General features: G+C 41.0%; 1 protein-coding gene across 1 annotated transcript; it reads right to left on the minus strand.

Moving 5' to 3' along the window:
* Positions 1–9,731: 9,731 nt before the first annotated feature.
* LOC145442226 (microsomal glutathione S-transferase 1-like) lies at positions 9,732–10,451 on the minus strand. The gene is made up of 3 exons (XM_080320136.1): positions 10,170–10,451; positions 9,989–10,099; positions 9,732–9,921 (listed from the first exon to the last, which is right to left on the minus strand). The coding sequence occupies exons 1-3, from the start codon at positions 10,380–10,382 to the stop codon at positions 9,784–9,786; spliced, it is 462 nt and encodes a 153-aa protein (XP_080176262.1). The 5' UTR covers positions 10,383–10,451; the 3' UTR covers positions 9,732–9,783.
* Positions 10,452–17,130: the final 6,679 nt, after the last annotated feature.

Here is a 17,130-nt window from a genome sequence, read left to right on the forward strand (position 1 = left end):
CGTCAAAATCGACCTATTCCAGCAAAGGTCGACTCAACGCATATTACGGTAACCGAGTTCAGATATAGATACGATTGTTACATCACACCTTAAGGGCGAGTAGGCATATTTGCCCCGGTTGCTCGGCCATTTTACGAATAGGAGAGAGTAAATCACCGTTTCTTTATTGTGCGCGGCTTTGAGAGAATAGATAGTGAAAGCTTGTTATGAGCGCTACCGGGGCAAGCCCCGGCTAGGCATTCACAAAGCGAAAACACAGAAGAGAATTCGATTTTCGCAGAGACTTCGCTATGTATGGGCGTTTGCAAGCGAAAGCACAAGAAGAACGCGGGTTTCGCTGTGATCTCGGTATATATTGATTGCTGTGCGTCTATAAATGGTTAAATTGTTATTGAACAGAATTTTAGGTGGGGCAATGCCCCAGTTGCCCTATAGGACGAGCCGCCACTGGATCATCGGTATTATCATGTTGCTTTTGCTGCTTACATGATAAGTAGGCTTCCTGACTCATAGGCTACAGCTTCATCAGTCTATGATTTTATCAGGGTTGTAGCCAAGTGGCAAATTTCCGAGTCTATAGTTTTGGCTTGAGTCGCGTCCTTTTCAATTATCCACGGAGTCCGTAAAAGGGGGTCAGCGATGTAACCATCAGGTCATGCAGTCAGCTGGTTACATACTCCCTTTTCAGTAACTAATGCCACTACTTCATTCAATGAGTGAAGTGGCTTAATTTTAGAATACTTCCACTTCAAAAGTTTTTGAAAGTATACTTAATTCTATATGTATACTTGAGTGCAAACAATAACTACTTTCATTACCACCACAGTCAATACTAATAGAAACGGTTAGTTACAGTCTAGCTGACTCAATACATTTTCACTTACCGATTTCGGACAGTACGTAGCTTTAGAGGAGTACCGGTATTCCTCCGTGAAAATAAAGTGTGGACGGGAGTACATGCGATAGTTGCCTGTGTTCGGTAGTCACTAGCTTGTGTATCTCGGATACTTCATTGAAGCAAGATGGTTGGAAGTGATCCGCGCATGAATATGATTCTGTGCGCAATTTTGGTCTTCACGGTGTTCCGCAATGTTCAGCTATAGGCGTCCGGTCGACTGCCGGCATATGGCTTGTGAAAGCGATGTAAGGACACTCTGAGTACCGCATATTGCGTATTGTAGCAACCATACGCGATATAACGTTTACCTCCATTCCTCATCTTCTTAACAGCTTTCATGATCACACTGAAATACTCAAATCCACAGCAGCAGGTATAACCTTATGCAAACCAGGTATCAAGACTTCTGCAGTGTCAGTTACATGACGTCATTTCATGGCTGAATGGTTTCGTTTCCGTTTTTTGGCTTTTCGATTTATAATTTAAATTACTTCAAAATTATGCAGAAATTACAATTTTTATTATTTGATTCATATTGCCAATGACATTATGTATGAAATAAGCAAAAGTCTTTTTGAAGATGCAGTTGACCTTTAAAACTAACAGAAGATAAAATGAAATGGAAAAAAGATGAAAATTGGTGGCATATCTTAGTATGTGGAGGATATAGATATGGGATATCATGGTCCAATAATCTCGAGCGCAGAATAGTAACATTTCCAGTAGTCTACCGGTACTACTGTTTTAACGCCATGATTCAGACATGAACTTCCAGTGTCCTGTTGATGATTTGCTTGCAAGGGGAATGTGAATAATAAGTTCACCTAGTTTGTGGTACCCATGCACCAGAACACAAACCCTCGAATTATGGCAGCAGCGTATGTGATCAGATCGCGAAGATTTCGGTAGCCTACGGGTAATTCGTAGCAGTACCGGTACTACTAAATTTCATTGCAATCATAATTAAATTCCGGGGTTTTCAAGGCGTCCAAGATCCGTCCGGAGTGCAGCCATAGTTAATTTGATACGAAAAGTGTATTGTAACTATCGAAAACCAATTCGCTAATCCAAGACACAGCGCAAGCATGGTCGAAGGGCTAAGCCGAAGGATTCACTCGATGGCCGACGAGTCGGCCGACGTGGGTGTGCAATCTCTGTATGCGCAACAAAATTCTCTCGTTCGTCGGCCGAATCTCTCGAAAATGGGCCCATCGGCCATGCATGGAAACGCAGTATATGATCCCAGTCACCAAGACCAGAGATGAGCATGGATTAGGATTAGGATTTGAAGAAAAAACGGATTTGTGAGATTTTGTCGGATTTGAATTTGATTAGGACCAGAGACTTTTCTGAACGGATTAGGATTTGGATTGGATTTACCGATATTCTGGGAGATTGATATGTCGTGTGGCGAATAGCGACAAACTTTATTCAGATCAGTCATTAATGTACTTAGAGAGAGTCTTTATTTTCATCCAACCAAAATACATAACAAACGGCAGTGATGGTGGTGCAGAAAATATGCGTGCACAGTATTCGGTATTAGATAGGAATGATCGATAAGACCGTGAAGGTCATCTAATCTGATCACACCAGCATTAAACAGGTACACTTGACTCTGAACAGTCTGGCTGTAAAAAGTGTTTAGATAAGAAAGGAAAATAGAAAAAAATTAAACGATGGTAGCAAATGATCAATGAAGCAATGTCTGGGCGAGGTAGGGCAACAGTGTTAGTGTAACGACAAGAGGTGATGGTATGGTACACTACACTACACTCGGTGCCAATGAACATGAGATGTGCAGCCTTATGCTAAGTTATCTAAGTCGCTTCGACATCTTCCTGTCTTTTCATTGTATCGCATTTTGTGGTGTATTGAACTGAGAAAAATTGCTAATAAACCAATGATGATGATGATGATACTAAATCAACAAAATTGTCGGTTGTGAAAGAAAAATTTCCAATTCGTCCCTTGCATAAATTAGCGTTTTTTCTCAATTTCAAGTCTGAATCGGATTTGGATTGGACATGGATTTGAGTATTTAAAAGTTCTGGATTACGATTTGGATTAGGATTTGAAGCTTTGGATTTGGATTGGATTAGGACATAGAAATTCTAAATCCGCTCATCTCTGATAAACACTCGGGTAGGCTATTATTGACAGATGTGATCAATGATCTTGATCATTTGTTAACAATATCATTGTTTATCTGTTCAGTGTTCACGACAAATGATGAGCGGATATTGATTTCTGAGGATACGAATCCGTCCGACAGCTAGAGTCTCTAAGCAACTATCCTTCCTAATCCAAACAATTCCATCCAGAAATCCATGCGAATCCTAATAATGTTACCCAGAATCCGAAACATCAGAATCGAATAAGTTTGCCGAAGAATCCTAATTCCACAGCTGAGCTGAGATACAATTCGGGCGTAGTCTTTGCAAAGGCTAAGGTTGGGGTTAGCTGATTTCTCTTTGACAGAAAAACTTTAGAGTGAGACCACTCCAGGCAATACTATCAGTACCTGTTTAGCCTACTCTCCGTGTTTTGTTGTCGAGCTGATGATTTCTTTCTTTTGAATTGAAATTAAAAGTCACATCTGGTCAGAACTATATCCACAAATATCCTAAAAAAAATCTGCAACATAATCTGAATCCGATCCGACTGTCTCAAAATTGTGCAAATTCCGATCCGAATTTTATCCGAGTTCGTCCGATGCTCATAAATCACGAGTTAAGACTAGGACTGGGCAAAATCGAGTACCTGAGTGATTCGATTCTGAATCACGTAATATGCTTCCAGTCGAGTCGAGTATTCGAGTATCACTCACTATAAGACGTCACAACAAAATAGAAGATGTCAAAGTTCAAATATGTGCGTTTTATGCCACCACAAGGAATATAATGCCTGTTATCCATCACATTGAAGATACTTTGGTATTTTTTCGACCCTACCGATTTCATTGCACTTTGTGACAATGTTGTGGGAGGATTATGATTTGTCAGTCAGTATGCTTTTATTCATCTCACCAACAAACACAACATGTAAATTGATATAGATTGGGAGACGACGGGGGACCGGAAGGTCTTAGATTCAGTCGCCATCCAGCGGAAGTGTTTTTCCAGTAATGGTCGTAGGTTTTTACTATATGTTTCGCATGCTGCGATACGGCTAATCAAGGTTTCAAGGCTTCCACAGTGGAAAGTAGTATCGAAACTATAATTCTCGTTGATAAAAATTACTTTCAGTAGCGAGGTGCGTATAATTTCAGTACTCGAAAAAATTGTATTTTGCCACTCCAATCGAATCATTAAAACAATTACTCGATTGAGATTCGAGTACTCGAATCATTTTGCCCAGCCCTAGATGCGACATCACGTAAGGACGAATCATGAATTCACAATCCGATTCAGAAGCCGGAACCGGAGCAGCATTTCATCGATAGGTGGACTGAATCTGGATATATTGATAGTCGTAGCACTTAGTAAATAAGCAGGAATTATCATCTCAGAATTTGAAATTCACCCGCCGGATATTTTTTAACTGGACGTATTCGGATTCCGAAATTTGAGAATCCACTCATATCTGCTCTCGAATACATGTGGTCCGATCCGTTTTAGGAGCCAGAATATGTGAGCATGATTTCAAAGATTGTGGGAGGTCGAAAACGAAACCCCGATCCTCTGAAATGCCAATTCTATGTCCAATATTTATAATTCATAATTTATATATTTTATGTTCATATAATTATTAGAATTTATAATTTATAATTTATATAATTTATACTTATATAATTACTAAAAGTTATAATTTATAATATTTATAATTTATAATATTTATGGTTGGATGAAAATAAAGAGTCTTTCTCTCTCTGTCTATTTATAAGCTCATCTGCAATGTATCACCATAGCAATTTACAGCGTAGCTGACATGGCCAGTTCCATCTGAACAAAGTCGAAGTTGTGGTTTACAGCGACACCTAGTGCTGACGTAACGCTATGTCGTCGTCCATGATAATAGACATGTAAACAAATTTGGTGGTAAATTTACCATTTTTTCTGAATTTTACTCCAGTATTGTAAGTCTGAAAAATTGGAAAATGTGTCCTCCCTTCCCGATTCAAAAATATGGTCACCCTAGCCTACAGTCTCTCAATCTGACCTCCCCCTCAAATGACCAGCAGTGTTGGAACTTTATCTCTTTTTGACTTCCTCACTCTTTTCACTGTTTTCTTGGATTGGTCCTTGATCGGGTTTTACTCTGGGCTTTTTATTGTAAAGACCGATCATAGCGACGTTAGGGAGGAGAATTTCAGAAACCACGACGCTACGGCCCAGAATGAAACCCGGGCCTCCGCCGTCAATAGTGGTGGTAAACTAGCTCGCCTACATATAATAGCCTTTGGGAATTTGATAACTATATACAAAAGGTTATCACAATTAGGCCGTGACGTTGATATTGCTTATTTTGATTCCCAAGATTCCAGATTATGATACGGTGCACTTTCGCTCCAGACTTTTTGTGAGACACCGCTTATGCAGATCGAACAGCGAGGAGGAGTCTAGATAAACCTCCAACACTTAGTAAGGGATTCTGGAGTCGAACCCGATCCCGTCATCCATCTGTGTTGCAGCTGTACAACGTATCAGTGTTGAGATGACTCGAGTCACCTTTTTCGTATGACTTGACTTGACTCGAGTCATTCTGCTAAAATGACTTGCCTTGACTCGTCGTATCAGAAATGTGGATTGACTCGTGACTCGTAGCAAAATTCACGAGTCAATTTCAAGTCATCAAGTAATCGGTGTTGATAAAAATCGCTGTATCTTGCATATCTTCGGATTGGTCGCGAAACGCTCGTGGAACCCGTGAGAGCGACCAATCATTCAATGATCGTGCGTTTTACTGAACCTCCATTGTTCTCTCACAAATAAATTGACCGCAAATGAAGTGAACGAAGCTTACAGCTTACGTTGCCGTAAACTAGTATACTAAAGTAATTTAATCGCAAAATGTCCATTTCTGTCTATTTCCAAACCTCTTGTTCTATTGAAATTGAATTCGAATGTAGTTTATATAGTCCCCAACCATTGGCGCGGGCTCGAATTGTATCATATCAATTTGTAAATGGGTAATGTATTGCATCTTATCAATTCGTTTCTCTATTCTTTATTTCGGCTGGTAACTATAAACGGAGGCTATGCAATTTGCAGTTTTACGTATTTGTGAGCAATACAATGCCTTCTTGCGTGCAAATTTAACTCGATATTCGTTCATCTGTTCAAAATCAATGACCATGCAATCGTTATTTCAGACAGCTCGCAAAATGCAATGACGTAATCACGCCTCATACTTTGAAAAGGCAACTTGACTTGAATTGTGACTTGACTCGTGAGTTGACTTAACTTGACTCGCGTCACCCTCGAAAATCGATTGACTTAACTTGACTGGAGTCAAAATGTGCAATGACTCGAAATGACTCGTGACTCGAAGGTAGTGACTTGTTTGTTTGTTGGGGTATTCATGGTGTTTGTCGACTACTATGGTCATTTACACCAGGCCGATATTCTTCTTATTTTTCGTAACTGCCGACTTATAGCACGGCCCACCTCTAGGCTTTTGTAAGACACCGCTGACGCGGATGAGGTAGTGACTTGATCCCAACACTGCAACGTACCGCACTTCTCTATAACTAGAGGTGGTCAAAGTAGTCGACAAAGCTACTTAAGTAGAAGTGTAAGTAGTGAAGTAAAAATATAGCCAAGTACGAGTAGAAGTAGTAGTTTTTAAACTAACCTAAAACTACTGAAGTAAAAGTATAATTGAATGACTTTAAATCTACTAAAGTAAGTAACTAATTGTGAAAACGGTCGTAATTCATTCGCGTGGACTTTCAAATGCTGCAAATTCAGATATGCGGAGGATGTAGAGAGCTTGATTAATATTGATGCATCTCAGGCGGTATCAATTTTCGACAGCACAAGCATACGTCCGCATCATGGGCTGAAGATGATAGTATTGAAATGGAAATGCGATACTAATCCTTTCTTTACTCGTACCCCCCGTTTTAGAAATATGGCGCCTTCCTCCATATTATAAAGCTCGTGGTTAAGTCGAAGAGCAATACGGGAAGTTGTATCGGATACAGTGTTAACGCACTTTGAGCGATTAGTATACGTTAATAAAAATATGGCGGAACGTAAAAATGCCATATAGTGTAGCATTATTTCCGGAAAATAGCAGCATTACTATACTTACTTTTTTATACTTCAACATGTATGTTCTCCAGACAAAAGATCTGAAACTAATTAGAACTCGAAGTATGATACTGGGAATTGCAAGAGAAATACACATACTACTGCTAAAAAGCGGATATATATTTCATGTATTTTGTCCAGAAACAACAGTGGTCTGCTAAAACAGGTTTAACGCTCAAAAGTCAGAGTCCACTTTTCCAGATTAGGACACGCCATGGGCTGCTAGATTACGATCTGATCGGTAAATGCTATATTGCGAAACGATATTTACTGTGATGAAATATTTCATATGGGTGACAATGCGGTGTGAACGGAACCACGCAACCCGCTACCTAAATTATATCCACCGATACTTTCGTGAAAACATATTTGCTACTCGATGTCTAATGTGGGCGGAGCGCGAGGAAAATTATCGGCTTTACTTGACTTTTATAAAAATTACATGTTGGTATTCCTTGAAAACATCCCCGAAATTCATCTGGCTATCTTTCTGACTGGAGGATTAAACTACGTATACTTGACAAACTGAAAATAGCGAAAAGTAAGTAAGTAGATCACAAAATATCACGAAGTAGAAATATAGCGGAAAGTTAGACTTATTTGTGTAAGTATCGCAAGAAGCGGAAAACTACTTGAGTACTTCGGAAAAGTAGAAGTACTTCGTTACTGATCACCGAGCTAGATAGTGTAATGGTTATGCGTCCGGCTTCTCGAGCGGTAGGTCGTGGGTTCGATCCCCGGCCGGGTCATACCAAAGACTCTAAAATTGGTATCCGCAGCTATCCTGCTAGGCGCTCAGCAATCACGGATAGCATGGAGGAGAAAAAAAAACGGGGGCGCAGATTAGATGACCTCATGGGGTATGGGGTATCGCAACTCCGTCGTCAAAGCATCTCGATGGTGCAGGCGAAAAAGAATATCATCTCTCTCTCTCTCTCATCTCTGGCTATAACTCGCGGTATTCAAGTGCTATAGCAAGGGCGGGCAACATACGGCCCGCGGACAGTTTCCCGTCTTGCAAGATAATGTGGCCCGCGGCCCCAGTCTGCCGTGATTCTCCACTTCTTGCTTAAACGTCAAATCTTAGTGACTGTATGCAAGACCGTAACTGCCGCACCCCAGACCCCCGAATTGGGGGAATCCGAGCTCGAAGGGAGCCAAAATTATTTCGCGAATTTAAATGAATTATGAAGTATTTCTTTATAAATTTATGCAACTTTAAAAAAAATCGCTTGGGGCGATTTAATATTGACAATTACCTTCATTATTAGGTACCCTTCCCCCAACAAAAATACGCATGATTTATAGAAATGGACACTTTGGCGTCGGCCATTACCGCGCCACGACGCACCAAGACATATGAAGTTATAGGCCATGCTGTAGCATGCGACTCTGAGAAGTGTGCCAGAACGATCAGCAGCGAGAAGACCTTGGCCGAGAAGGACTGCCCTTGTACTGACCGAAAACTTCGATATATATATACAATTATACATATATGCTTAAATGTCCATTGGCGCCTAAATGACTGGCGCCGAATGTTCCTGTCCTGGCGCTCTGAACCCCACAAGACAAATACCATACAGCAGGGAAAAATTATTAGCCAGTCAAAAAATATCAAATTGAAATCGTGTGCGTCATTTAGTTTAGTAAGTTTGGGCGATTTCAATATCTTTTGACATAGCAGATAGGTCACGAAATAGCATCATGTAACGAAGTCAATATACCAACGGGTCCGCCCAAAGATGTTTAATTATTATTTAGGGGCCCTACATTTTCCAAGACACCTCACTCAGCTTCAGCTCTATTGTCGGTAAATATGATTACGTGAACAGAGAGAGGATAAAAAATGATAGCAATACATATGCATTCCACGATCATATTGACCGATTCAATCATGAATTATAGAAATTTTTGCGCGCTTTGTTTGTTTAGCGTTTAGGGGGGCCCAATATCAACGTTTTTCGGTAAGGGCTGACGAAGTGCTGTTACGTTCTCGACTGTAAGTTATTATATACGTGTGTGCGCAGCGTACGAGAGTGGAGCTTACGCGTAAGTTCGTCGAAGCGAGAAGACTTGCGTTATCGGCATTTGCGCTGTACTCAACCCTAATGAATTGATATGTTGGTAAATTTGGGGTATCGGGCTTATCGAACGCCTTGAAATCTTAATCAAGGATTGCACCTTTGCATCGTGTGTTATTTGATCAGAGAGAAGCAGACATGGAGGCGCTGTTCTCAAATCCACATTATCTTCGTCATTATCGGCGAGAAATGGCTTTGAAGTGACATTGCTATCGTTTAAATACGTTCAATATATACGATTTATTCCTTGTATATGTGGATAATGTATCGATTCAGCAATCCGGCCCGCCAAGTACCTAATTTTCCTAATCCGGCCCACCGACTGGAGAAGTTGCCCGCTCCTGTGCTATAGGGTTCTGCGAACTATTTCGCAATTTGAGAGGGTGCCACGCTGATGGTTTAAAAATATGGAGAACCCCTGGTCTAACATATTTTGGCATATTTTCCACACGAGGAATTTGTAACGCTGTCTCATTCCCAGCACAACGAACCGACTCAAAGGAAATAGTATATTTGTCGGGCGAAGTGCTTTCGGAACACATTACGTTCAGAGAGAGTATTTGATAAGTTGAACTATCATGAACAAATTAATAATCAGGCCGGCATTGTAAGCCAGAGCCCTAGTGGGCTGCCGAATCTTCCCGACGTAAGCAATCGTGTGTACATAACGGGCGATCGTGAATACCTGTGAGACAACACTTGAGAGTTTGGCAAGACTACACTCAAGTGCGAATGCATACTGTATAGCGTACCTTGAAGAGCAGAGTAGCCGTTGCCGAGTCTGGATTCGTCGCGATGTACAGAATTGCAATGACAAAGAATGGCAGTATGTTTTCCAGATCATTCATGTGTGCAGCTTTTAACTATGATGTATTCGCAGCTTGCTGTCCGTCATTCACAACAAGAAAACATCAGTGGTGCGATCAAGCTTACCCTTTCTACATAAGGATCCTTGCTCATCAACCGTTTGATCTTGTGCTCATCATTTCCGCTTAATGCGACTGCGTCCTCTCTAGAAGCTGCGGCACCTTTCACAATACGCGTAATTCCCGTAAGGGGGCTCATCAGCACTGTCTTAGCCATCAACACTCCCCCATATTTCATCAGGGCTGTGAACGCGGGGTTCTCAGCAAAACACGCTGGCATTTCGCATCTAGATTATCGGCAAAATGGGTAAAGATAGGTATTTGTTCAATCAACGCACCCGGACATGGCGTAAAGGTAAATCGATAACCATGTCGATGATTGTGTTTGTCTTGGTATATTTACGACAAACAAGGTCAGCAACTACAGTCGTTTAGGAAGAAAAGTAACGGTTTGTCAACATCACGGCGAGAGCTGACACGTATGTCGTGACGGTCTTGAATAAGCTTGCGGTTCCGTACCCAGGACCCAGCATATTCCACGGGCCTGTTTGGCTGATTTCGTTTGAAACGACAATATGTAGTGCGCAGATGTCAAACCCGGTTTGGGCACGGGCCGTATTCAAACTATCGGGACGCTTGCGGGCTGGAACAGTCGAATGATGTCTAAAGGTTACTACAAATTCATACCTTGTATTGCAGTGGGACGGTTCATCAATATAAATAATACTGATAACAGGGGCTCTATTCTAGCAACGCCAAAATTCGCCATTGTGTTCAACGAAAAATATACGCGCTTTCTCGTGTTTAATCATATGATACGTCTATTGATTCTTGTCCGTATTATTTGTGGCGAAAACGCGTGGTGTTCCCAGCGGCAACGCCAATATAGGCTGCGGGCTCGAATCCGACCGAGGTCTACTCAAGTGTCTCCTCCGCGTCATCTGATCACCGTAAATAGAGTCGTAAAAAGTTTAGAAATGGGACGTGCTACAATTCGGCAGTTATGAAATCAAATTAAAGAACATCGGCCTGGTGTAAATGACCATCCCAGTCGAAAAACACCATGAATACAACACAAAAAACAAGATGCGCTGTGAGTTGAATTACGTTTTCATTAGTTGTAATATCTCATAGTGGGCCGTACAATGAAATTTGGATGAAAAGTGGCTGCGAACAGAAAAAGGTTGGGAAGTATTGAGCTAGAGGAGTCATCATTCTGTGATTGCCTAATTTGACTAGGAACATGTTGACAAATTTGCAAATGCTTCTGCTGAGATGTGCACTCACATGGCAGTCCAGACATGGGGTAATCGCGATTAGTAATCGTAATCGATTACGACGATTACAGCATTTTCAAGTAATCGTAATCGCAATCGATTACATTCGAAAAATCCCGAAGTAATCGTAATCGTAATCGACTACTTCCCATATTTTATCGATTTCTTTGTGAAAGAACGATTACTTTTCATTTGCACAAGGACTGTGACATAAACTGAACAATCGTGAACTAGGAAGAGGTATTATACCAGTTATTGAGAGCACAAACGTCTGATTCTTAAATGCCACTGCTCATTATTACGTCAGAGGTAGCCTATTAGCTTTGCTCGTCTTTGCGTAAGAAATGTCCAGGTACACACATAGTAAATATTCAATATAGCCTACATTAGTGTGATTGTAAGAAAACCCACCGTGCTGTACATCGGGTTATCAACACATTTCAGACACCACTACCTTGCAACAGGATAATTAATCACCTCTCTGCCTAAGTTAGAATAGCAACTTTTGTATTGATGTTTGGTTCTGCTTAGTTAAACTATAGAATGCAATAGTTCTAATTCTATAGTTAACTGCAGTTTCACCGTTGCTGCTTGGCGAGCAGTAGGCCTATATGGTACGAACTTATACTAGGCTTACCATATTTTGGAAATCTAAAAAGAGGACACTTTTTCGGACATGCAAAACCGGAGAAGAATTCTCAAAAACCGGTGAATTTTTCCCACTTTGTGATCGGCTGAGTAAAAAATAAATACCGTTTCTCTCTCCACATTGCCAGGTGGGTGACTAAAAAAAAAGGTCACCTTTTCGCTCAGAGCTAAAATCACCGTTTTTCACTCCGAAATACCCGCCGGAGCTTAACTTTCGTGCTAATTTGCGGCATATCACTCGCAATTTCCTCTAAATCTGACCTAAATTTTCAAAAAAGAGGACAAAATCTCAAAAAAGAGGACAAAAGGGCGTCCTCCGAGGACACTTTCAAAAAAGTCAAAAAAGAGGACAAATCCTCTTAAAAGAGGACGTATGGTAAGCCTAACTTACACCAGACAAAGGTTTGAAATTTTGTACTCATCAAATAAAACATCACGGTTTCCACAACGAAGCATTCAAATCAACAGCTGCTGATATCATAACTGAGCCGTTGTTTTGCCGTTTTCGTAATGGCAACTTGCATTAAATTATCTGCATTAAGTTGAAGGCAAAATTTTATGTTCACTTTCTCTTATTCTCATATTATTCTACTCAAAACGGGCGCCAATCGCCATTTCACAATTCTTTACTGAACATTTGGACCTGCCGCCATAGCCATCGGCTTATATATACCATGTTAGCGTGGGTTGTAGCTAGAATCAGGATCAAAACAGCAAACGTTTCTCCCACCCAAACATTGGTCTTGGGCCCCGATAGAGTAGTCGATTTTGAAGTTGAAGATTTAATTTAATCAATAGTAATGGCAATTGCATTATAATTCATTTCTAATCCTATCTCAGCGACCGATGGCCAGATTTATCTGAAGAGCAGGGGCGCGTAATTCATAATTATAACATCTGGTATCTTGCAATATAGGCTAATTACTTTATTGTATGTTGTTAATTCGTGACCTCCGGTCTGTTATATATCCAAAAGATATTGATTGTAGTGGCCCAAACATAGCAGACTAAAAGAAAAACTTGAGTGAGACGCACACACAAATTGTCTTGTCTAATGCTCTGTGGGTGCCCGGGTGGCATTTGCATCGTGGGCTCATATGGAAAGGAATGGACTGTTAGTCACGCCCATCCGGCGCGGCTATTAACAATGGACACTAGGGTTGTCCAAAATTTGAAAAATTTCGAAAATGCTGCGTTGTAATGTCTTATTCTATAGATTATTGATTAAAAACATCAACAAGCCTGAAAGAAGCTCTCAGGAACGTCGTTAAGATTTCTTACAGAGCGTTTGAAAGTAGCCGTCTGCATGTGGGCGGGGAATCGATGAAGTGGGCGGGCAATCACGAACCTAGAATTTTGATTGGTTGGAACCTGTAATAATAAGCTACTGATTGGCTGAAATACTGATTTTGTGATCATTGCTGGTCACGATTTCGTTCTACTCTGTTGTGTTGGTTTGCAGCCATTTCTGTTCGTGGCATTGGCGATATGGTAAATTGACGTTGTTAATGCTGCCATCGACAACAGCATAACGATCCAGTAATATATTTTCTACCTGAACACTGTGTATAACAGTTTTGTTACTTCTTGCACAGGAGCTTGGCCAATTAAGATAAGAATGAACTAGATGCATGCATCGTGCTACCTTCGAGCCTTCTAAAACATACCAGTTGACAACGACTGTAACTCATAAATTGCAAACCAGTAGTCAATTTCTCCTTATGGCTTGTTATGGTAAGTCGACGTCTCTCTCTAAAACGAACGCATATTACACTTTTTATTCAAGATTTAACAAAGGCAAAAATGCTATTTACAAAAGGCATCATTAAAAAGTATATCGCAGGGTCAGTGTTGCAGATCACTGGCCTTTGATAAGAGTAGACTTCCTGCTGTCTCCAAAAATCTTCCTATGCTGTTCCACAGCTTGAAGCAAACTGTCTCTTTGCTGTTCATTGTCAGTCAAGATTGCAGCATAGTCTGTGCTTAGCTTGACACCTCTTTCTGCGGCATCATTAACGACTTTGACAGAACTAACGTAGCAATTCATTTTATTGAATGAATCTGAAAAGTGCCAATCATCAACCGGTTGACGCAGCCAATCCCCAGAGCATTCAAAAACTTCAAATATGTACCACGACTGGGGCCCAATAAGGTCAGACAACGTACTGTCCTTGTTGATCTGTATAGTTGCATTCAATGAGGGTGGGCCCCTTCTGAAACTGGAAGTTCGCTCTACTTGCAGGAGCGCCTTTGCCATATTTTCCCGGGTTTCCTTGCTTTCCGTCGGTGAAAACAAGGCGTATACAGCGGTTTCCTCAACAATATACCAGTCGTGCTTCAAAAGCTTTCGTGAAGCAGCTGTGGAAACTTGCTCATCATATTCCTTATAACTCAACATGTGCTGAACGAATCTCAAGTCATTACCAGCTGCATCACGACCAATGCTTGAATCCACCCACGCAGGGATATAAAAGAGAACCAAAAATAAATTGAAGCGGCGCAGCAGTTCAACTTCTTCAGATTTGTAATCTAATTGGTCGGCCCACATGAACATCTTTTGAGCATACAGAATTGTACCCATCCATCTCGCATGGTGTGCTGCACCAGGTTTGTGATGACGTATATCTTCATCTGCACCGAGAAGAGCAAGAGCATTAGTCACACATTGCTTGTAGTCATCCCGTGTGAAAAAATCTTTTCTGTTCAACAGTAGCTTGAACTTATCAACTATCATTGCAGCTCGTTCAGCAAAACATAGAGGAATAGTCAGAGTCTTGAATTGCTGTTCCCTGTCAAGACTGCTCCAGTTCCTTTTAAGGTGGGCAAACCATGCATTCTCTGGTCCAGTTGTGGCCTTTCCAAATAAAGATTTCCAAACGTCTTTCACTACCAGCTCATACACATGGTGCCGACATGCATGGTAGAACACCTTCCTTCCTAGAAGGTCTTCAAGAATCTTTGCCGCACCCTTCTTCCAGCCGCTGTTGCTTGCTGTAGTGTCAAAAACCAAAGCTGTTACAGCATCTTTTATATTCCAACTTTCAATTATGTTGAAAGTGGTTTCTGCTTGCGTCTGACCTGCAGCATTTTGCATCTTTTGAATGCCAAGTAGTTTTCCTTCTGAGTATTGAGGATGACAAGATAGGACAATTGACAGAGCCTCATACCGATTTCCTAATCTATCCTCTGTGAGCTTTCCATCCCAATGAATAGCAACATGTTGAGGTTTATTTTCTGCAAATTTTTCTGAAATATCCTTGGAAATTTCAAGACGATTTGTTTCCCTGGCTCTCTTTGTCGAAGATCTTGACAGAGAGAACATTGCTATGTCACCGCCACAAGCCGTAATAAATGCTCCGATCAGCATTGTTGCCTTGTTGTCTGTTATTTGCAATCGATCCAGAGCTTGGGACACATGGGTATTATTCATAATATTTTTAGGTGCCATCAGCTTAATGGCTGTCGAGGTGCCAAGACCAACATCAGCATCATAATCAGAACTTGAACTCAAACTATCACCCTCTTTTGAAGATGAAGAAGATGCTAAAACAACATAGTCATCACTTGAGTCATGTTGAATGTTTTTAACAGTTCTATCCGCCATGGTTGCTGTTTTCTTTTCGATGTCTTTAGCGAGAATCTTGTCTCTTCCCAACATTATGCATTTGCGAGATTGCTGTTGATCTTCATAGAATGCAATGTCTTCGAGCTTTCTATCATGTGATAGATAAATGTCATTTTGTATTATTGCTATCGCATCTGTACTTCCAATATCCCACAACTTGTCCAAATCTTCCGTGAATTTTTTCCTCTTACCCTTGGGATCACTTTCCCGTTTCATGGTCGCCTTCAGAAAAATATATTTTTTGTTCAGTTTTTCAAGTAATTTCACCGCATTTCCTTTAAGTATTGTGGCAATTCTCGCCATTTGCCACACTGTCATGACATCATGAACCACCACATTACATAGCTCACGAGTAGGGGTTGACTGAGGGCAATGGTCTTTCAGATGCAGAAAGTAACTCATTACTTCTCGCAAGGTTGGTAATCTCGAGCCACAGATGTAATCGCAAGCATATCCGACCAAGTAATGCTCAGATCGAGATCTTGTTCTTCTCTGTGGCAAGTGCACAGTCTTCCGCCGTTTTGCCTCTGCCATGACAGTAATATTTTTGCCTTCTATCATAAATTACAGCTACGCCTAAAACATTTAAGTAACAAGTGTTACATTACGACTATTAACTCACCAACCCACAATGCCCTTGTACATAACCACAACCACTACTAACAAAATCGACCTCATCAGAACAGAAAATGCTGCTGCAACTAAAACATTGAGCAAGGAACAAGTGTTGCATTACAACTATTGATGCATCAACCCACAATGCGCTTTACAAATTCCCGTCTCTACTAACAGACTCGACCTCCGCAAAACAGAAACTACTGCTACAACTGATACATTCGAAGAACCACTGTTACATTACTACTATTGACTCATCAAACCACAACACGCTTTTACAGTATTACAGCCGTCACCAACAGACTCAGCAGCAGCAAAACCTACTCCTGTCAAACACGGTGAAGCACCCAAATCAGAGCTGACAGCCGCCGTCATCATTGAAGCATAACCGATTACCCAATCAAGAATCGTGGTTTCGTCATTGCCCGCCTAGTTGCAATTTCGCCGTCGGTGGCCCGCCCACTCTTTGGCAGCTACTTTCAAACGCTTTGTAAGAAATCTTAACGACGTTCCTGAGAGCTTCTTTCAGGCTTGTTGATGTTTTTAATCAATAATCTATAGAATAAGACATTACAACGCAGCATTTTCGAAATTTTTCAAATTTTGGACAACCCTAATGGACACACACCCTAAGTTTCCGCCAATGTCTTTCTTTAGTAGCACACTTCGTAGAGTCTCTTGCTCGCCGAAACTGCATCTGTCTTTTGATGTGTCGTGAACCGGTATTGACTGGCACCTAAATGCCTATTACTATGAATTATACATGCTTTATTTCTTGAGGGGGAGACGTATGCATTTCGAAATCAAGCTATCTAGAACAGGGATGGGCAAACTTCTGAGCTCGCGGGCCGCATTCAACATCT

The sequence above is a fragment of the Botryllus schlosseri genome, chromosome 7, assembly GCF_051294905.1.
Source record: "Botryllus schlosseri isolate E-star chromosome 7, Bs_hap1, whole genome shotgun sequence".
In the NCBI taxonomy this organism is placed as follows: Eukaryota; Metazoa; Chordata; class Ascidiacea; order Stolidobranchia; family Styelidae; genus Botryllus; species Botryllus schlosseri.

Coding starts and splice junctions, on each gene's coding strand:
- LOC145442226 (XM_080320136.1), bottom strand. CDS start 10,382: ATGCCAGCGTGTTTTGCTGAGAACCCCGCGTTCACAGCCCTGATGAAA. Junction 10,100..10,169: donor AGGATCCTTATGTAGAAAGG/GTAAGCTTGATC, acceptor AATACATCATAG/TTAAAAGCTGCACACATGAA. Junction 9,922..9,988: donor CGGCTACTCTGCTCTTCAAG/GTACGCTATACA, acceptor GTTGTCTCACAG/GTATTCACGATCGCCCGTTA.